Source organism: Stigmatopora nigra, chromosome 9 (genome assembly GCF_051989575.1).
Source record: "Stigmatopora nigra isolate UIUO_SnigA chromosome 9, RoL_Snig_1.1, whole genome shotgun sequence".
In the NCBI taxonomy this organism is placed as follows: domain Eukaryota; kingdom Metazoa; phylum Chordata; class Actinopteri; order Syngnathiformes; family Syngnathidae; genus Stigmatopora; species Stigmatopora nigra.
Genome location: NC_135516.1, coordinates 1,346,113 through 1,352,112, shown reverse-complemented (window position 1 = coordinate 1,352,112; position 6,000 = coordinate 1,346,113). Strand labels below are relative to the sequence as shown.

The 6,000-nt window shown below is 39.9% G+C and overlaps 1 protein-coding gene across 2 annotated transcripts in view; it reads right to left on the bottom strand.

Moving 5' to 3' along the window:
* Positions 1-750: 750 nt before the first annotated feature.
* LOC144201641 (ras-related protein Rab-18-B-like) overlaps positions 751-6,000 on the bottom strand; it is a 28,288-nt gene continuing 23,038 nt past the window's right edge. For both annotated transcript variants that reach the window (XM_077724386.1, XM_077724385.1), the window contains one exon: positions 751-1,728. In XM_077724386.1, coding sequence (XP_077580512.1) covers positions 1,477-1,728 — 252 coding nt within the window. In that variant the 3' untranslated portion in view covers positions 751-1,476. The remainder of the gene's footprint in view (positions 1,729-6,000) is intronic.

Below are 6,000 nucleotides of genomic sequence, written 5' to 3'. Positions count from 1 at the left end.
ATCCAATATTTTATTTTGAATTCTCCTTATTAAGTGATTAAAAACTACAAATGCAACTTAGCACGTATCTTCACACACAAACAGGGCACAAGTAAGTCTAAAATGTACTAGAGTGGTCGGCTTTCGGCACGGGTACAATGTGCGTTTGCCGCCATTTGGACAAACACGGGTATTACATCTATGATGGCCGCAGAGGGAGATATTTCAGCAGGGCACATTTTCATAAGCTTTATTTATTTTCACGTATTGATAACTCATTTCCTTATAATTTCTCTTTGTGTTTCTTCACATCTTCCATGCAAAATTGTGACACTGACCAATTTTAAAGGGTTTAGTTGGTAGTTGTGAGGTCTGTGGAACGAATTAGAAAATTTACATATAAAGTACACCTCTACTTCCAAAATTGTCACGTTACAACAAAGTCTAATAATTTTGTAAGTAGAAGTACAGATGTACATTAGTCTTCATAAGCCTATAACTGTAATATTAAATAAATATAATATCTGTGTACTTGTGTTTTTGTATAGGCGCAAAAATGTAGTATGGTATGTAATAATAGGGGTGATCCTACATTGCGGTTTTATGATTAGCACGGCCTGGTTTGGTATACAATTTTCGAGTGATTGCTGTACCATCAATTTATCAACTGACTTGACTCTGGAGAGCTATTCTGTCTCCCAGTTGCTGTTCATTATGTTGGCCTGAAGAGTGGATGAAAACTACATACAAAAAGTAACAGCCTAGCATGAATGGATCCTGACACTCGTTTATTTCTGTTTTAAATAGTTAGAATACTGCAAACAAGAGTGAATATTATCTGTTGTTACTCAACAAATACAACTGAGACAACATGTCCCAAAAGTGATAAATGACAGAAGTATATACATGAAACAAGATTACTAATTATGACAATACAAATAAAAATCTGGAAGGATCTTGCATCATGTATGAAACCATCAGATTGGAGATTAAACCACATCACATGCAAACAGTAAAATAGAATGAAATTATGTACAATGATAAAGGTGAATGAGAAAAAAACGCAAGCTTACCATTTTAATTGAGCTGTTAAATGACATTCCTTTATTACAATTCTTGTATTGTATGGGTATGGTGGTCAGAAATCAATCAATCAATTCAGAAACCCTCAATTTCATGTTGAGGACATTAAAGGTAGATGAGCAGACCTAATTAACAGTGTAACTAACTATTGTATGGATGCACAGTGATATTAAAAAAAAATGACCAGTGTTAAATTCAAAGTTATTAAGTCACATTCAGTGCCCCTAGACGCATAGGATAGTTGAATGGCCTAACGTTGCTTCACATTGGCTTCACGATTATCTTCACAGTTGTATAATTACATCATACATGTTTCATACTAACTTATCTTAAACTTATAGGGCTTAAAGACTACAATTAATTAAACAGGAAGAAGTGCACTGTGCAGAGAGTCCATCTGTTTGGATTAACATCTCACATTATCAATCTCCCATGCCATTCTGGACTTTTAACAATTTTTATCAAGCTTTTTTTAGTTTTGTTTTGTGAACTTTCAAGGTATTGAGCAGTATCCTCCACAAGCCCTGCTGCCTCCTCTGTCGTGATCCCCAAGATGTAGCGCCTGGCCCTGGCTTTCACTTTCCCATAGGCCAGGAGTTTGGAGGATCTTCTCCACAAGCTCCTCAAAAGCACACTGTACGCCATCTTTAGTCTTTGCACTTGCCTCTAAACAAAAGGAAGAACGTAAACAAGAAAAAAGTCAAATCAAAAGAGACCTATACAGTAATCCCTCTAATATTGCGACTTCAATTATCGTGAATTGACTATTGGCAGTTGTATCTGCCATTAATTATATATATATTTATATATTTTTTTTAAATTAAAAAGTTTGCAACAGGAAGACATGAAAATTGCGGCGGCAGAAAATGGCGGAAGTCAGGGTCAGCCCCCTCTTCTGCGCAGCAATGATTGGTTTTAACCATACCACAGAAGAATAAACCTTAAGTATAAATGCCTCTCTAAACAGGCGAGTTGGTCTTTCCTGTTTCTCGCCTGTAACGTTTAGCATCACGTACGGAGAGGGAATTCCAGCTTTCTTTGTTTTGATTTTACAATTACTATTACACTATGAAAAATGGCTCCCAAGCATCTAGGACTACCCAAGGCTTCATCGCATGTGAAGCAAAAACGGATGATGATGATGACTGTTGGGGTTATTCTGGGATTCTGTTATATACATGTGTACATTTAATCATTTTTGTATGAAAGCTTCTTCAAATTGTCTGAAGAGAACTCGGGATCATAAGTCACCGAGTCCTCGTTCCAAGGACTGATTAATGAACTTTTATCCAGGGAAAACAAATCTGGAAGGACGCTTAAAGATGTTTATGCAGCCTATCCAAGCAACCTTCGTCTTTACTTCGTATATTGTCAGCAATCGTGACGCCCTTTCCGCGTCTTTGTGTAATTGTTTTCTCTAATTGAGGCTTTTTTGTTTAATTTCCAATGGAGTTTGTTTTTGAGTTCCACCCTTGATTGTTATTATTGAATACCTGATATGCTATGATTGTTGCAGATGTTGCTGTTGGTTACGTAGTTGATTAATCAATAATCTTATAATTGTTTTGATTTATGGCCTTAAAGGGGCAGGAGAAATGACCGCACGGTACAACCATTTGGCGGCGGAGACGAGGTCGGAATGTTCTCACTTGCAAGCTGATTATCAGATACCAATTTAAGAAAATGTCAATAATTGAATCAGATGTCTGCCTGCAGTGTTCTATAACTATATTCAAGTATAATTATTGATGAATCTAACAATGACCGTTGCTGAAAAAAATTAAGATTCTTGATATGCTGAGGTAGGAAAAAAAGTACTGTGGTACCTCTACATACGCACTAAATTTGTTGCAGGACCGAGCTCGTATGTCAATCTTCTCGTAACTCGAATGATCGCTTCCCATTGAAATGAACTAAAAACAAATTATTTTGTTCCAACCCTCTGAAAAAACACCAAAAACAGGTTAATTGATTGGAAAAATATTTTTTAATGTTTTTTGTTAATTTTTCTAATTTGCCATCTATTAACAAAGTAACACACAACTAGTGTTTAAATAGTAATAAATTGTGTTTAATAGAACTACAATTAGACAGATTTCGCGGAGGGTACAGGGAGGGACATAAAGAGAAGGTTTTTCTTTCTGTGGGACGCCCGCTACTCCTATAACCTGGAGGGACAGGGGTGGGGGTTTGACTTCTGGAACCTTGTCTGACGGGAAGGTCCGATCGGCCCCTGAATCCACCAGGAACCAAACTGGTGTACGATGAGGTCCTATCAAGAGTTGTACTCGGGGTTGGTTCTCCAAGAAATGGAGTCCACGGTATTGCCTGACAGGTCCATAACTGGGAAGGGGAGGGGTTCCTTGTTACCTAGGTTAATTTCTTCTTCCCCCTCGTTTTCCTCGTCCTCTCATCCCCTCGTGGATGGTGCGAGGGAGTCCTCTTGGACGGACTTCTGGCGTCACTGGTTCATTGTATTGGTGTTCCCTGCACTCCCGTTGTCTCTGGGGTCCTGAGTTTTTTCTAGCTTTTCTATTTCTCCGGTTAGGGCTTGGGAGTCGTAGGCTAATACGTTTCCCCCTGCATCACGCCGTGTGAATCTTTGACTCTGCCAATCTATGTTTCAGAGAGTTCTTTAACGCTTTCTCCACTTTTGCTCCATTCAGGTGATAGGACGCCACTAACTCACGGGAGTTTCTGGCCCATTGTTCCGCATTTTCTTCCACATCTCGGAGTTCCTTGCATGCTTCCAGGCATTCAGCCTCGGTCCAGGGTCGGTGGACCAATAGGGTGGGTGGTTGTTGTTTTTCCCCCCACCTTGGATTCGCCACAGCCATCATTGGGTAGGTTTTGACATTTCTCTTTTCTGCCTCCATTGTTTTTGTTGGGGACTGTGGGGTTCCTCTTCCGTTCCAATAGTCTCCCGAGTTTTGAGGTCGGTTGGAGTTGCCGGGTCTGGTGTGGGCTGGTGACGAAATGGTGTCGTTGGGCGTTTTCCGGTTATGTCAGTCTTCGATAAACGTTGGTTTCCTCTTCAGGGCTGCTTTTCATGGTGGCAATGCGTGACCAGATGTTTGGTCGCCGGTCTTTTGGTCCCTTTTGGTCGCTGGTCAAATAGTGACAGAGTTCACTGTTGAAACCAGCTCTCAAAATTATATCCATGATGAGAGTTTAATATCTAAGAGAGAGAGTTTAATATCTAAGTACTGTTTAATATTTAAGTACTGTTGAAACCAGGTCTTGAAATTATATTCATGAGAGTTTAATATTTAAATATATAATGTTTTCAACAGTACTTAGATATTAAACAGTACTTGGATCTTAAACAGTACTTGGATCTTAAACAGTACTTGGATCTTAAACAGTACTTGGATCTTAAACAGTACTTAGATGTTAAATTCTCTTAGATATTAAACTCATGAATATAATGTTGAGAGCTGGTTTCAACAGTAAACTCTTTCACCGTTGGACCAGCGACCAAAAGACCGACGACCAAACGTCCGAGAACCGTGGTGATGAGACCTTGTTTTCGCTCATTCTTCTTTTTCTTTACTGTGATGTCGTGTAGACGTTTCACACTCTGTTCTTTCCATATTTTCAACACCAACAACTGTTTCTCAACTCCCTCACTTTTCTTTCCCTTTCGCTCCATTTCCTTCAATAATTCCCTTTCTAAGCTCATCAAACCTTCTATATCCTTCAAATTGGGACATAAACCAAGTTTCTTCACCCATCTTTTCAGATACAGACCTCCTCATAAATTGCATTTGTATACAGTGTTCCCTCGCTTATCGCGGTTAATGGGGACCGGGACACCCCCGCAAAAGGGTGAAACCGCGAAGTAGCCGGGCGCCATTAAAAAAAAAAAAAAAACGCTTATAGAAACGTATAACACGTGAACAAAACCACCACCAGGCTAATATGCTGTTCATTCAGGTGTTTTATTCCACATTAGAATGCAGGTGTTATGTTAGTGCATACAAAAAATTACTGCAAATGTAATAAATGTAAACTTTTATTCAGAAAACTCAGAAATTCAAAAACATCATACGTACTAGTAGTCAGGATGGATCTTCCGCAGTTCTTTGGCGCATAAAAAACATTGTTATGGGGAGTTGGGAACGTTGTTTTTTTTGGTCGGTGAGGATGCGCTTGTAAACAGCCATGACCTCATCGATGCGATTGCTGAACTCGACTGCCCTCACCATGTTATCGTCCATTTCTTTGGAGGTCTTTGGCTGTATTAAAGAGGTCTTGCAAATCATGTAAAGTAAGGCCACCTTCGTCAGCGTCGTCGTCGGCAGCAGGCGCCTCTTCCTCCTCACTCGCCGACTTGCTCATCTCACCACTCGCATGCACCATGGCATCAAACAAAGATTTAGCCTTACTTCGGATTAAGTTTCCGTCCAGGCTGATTTGCTTCGCCCTACAATCACGGATCCAAATAACCAGTGCATGGAGAGTGTTTGGGAGGCGTCACGAAGGGCTTCACAAAACTTACGCTTAACTTGGCGACAAGCGTACTGTATAGCACGAGATAGGCGTGGACTGAGAATGGGCATCCGTGGTGAATGGGCCAATGGGGAGTCGAGTATATTCAGTGAGCATTCAGCTGGCCAATCAGCTTGCGTTTATGCCTGTGATGCGGAAGTGAAACGCCGTGATGCGGAAGTGACGCGGCCGTGATCCCCCATGATGCTTTGCGCATACGTGGAATTTTTGTGTTTTAGAATTTATAAAATGATGAAATTACTAATTCTAATTGAAGATTTTGTTTCCACACCCTGTAGGACGATGTAATTTATAATTTAAATTTAATATCTTTAATTTTTTTTTTTCCTGAAAAAAATCTGCTAAGCTCTGCAGGCAGCAATAAGTGGAACGCGAAGTAGCGAGGGTTCACTGTATATTTTACATCCGGTAACTCCGATTTTAATT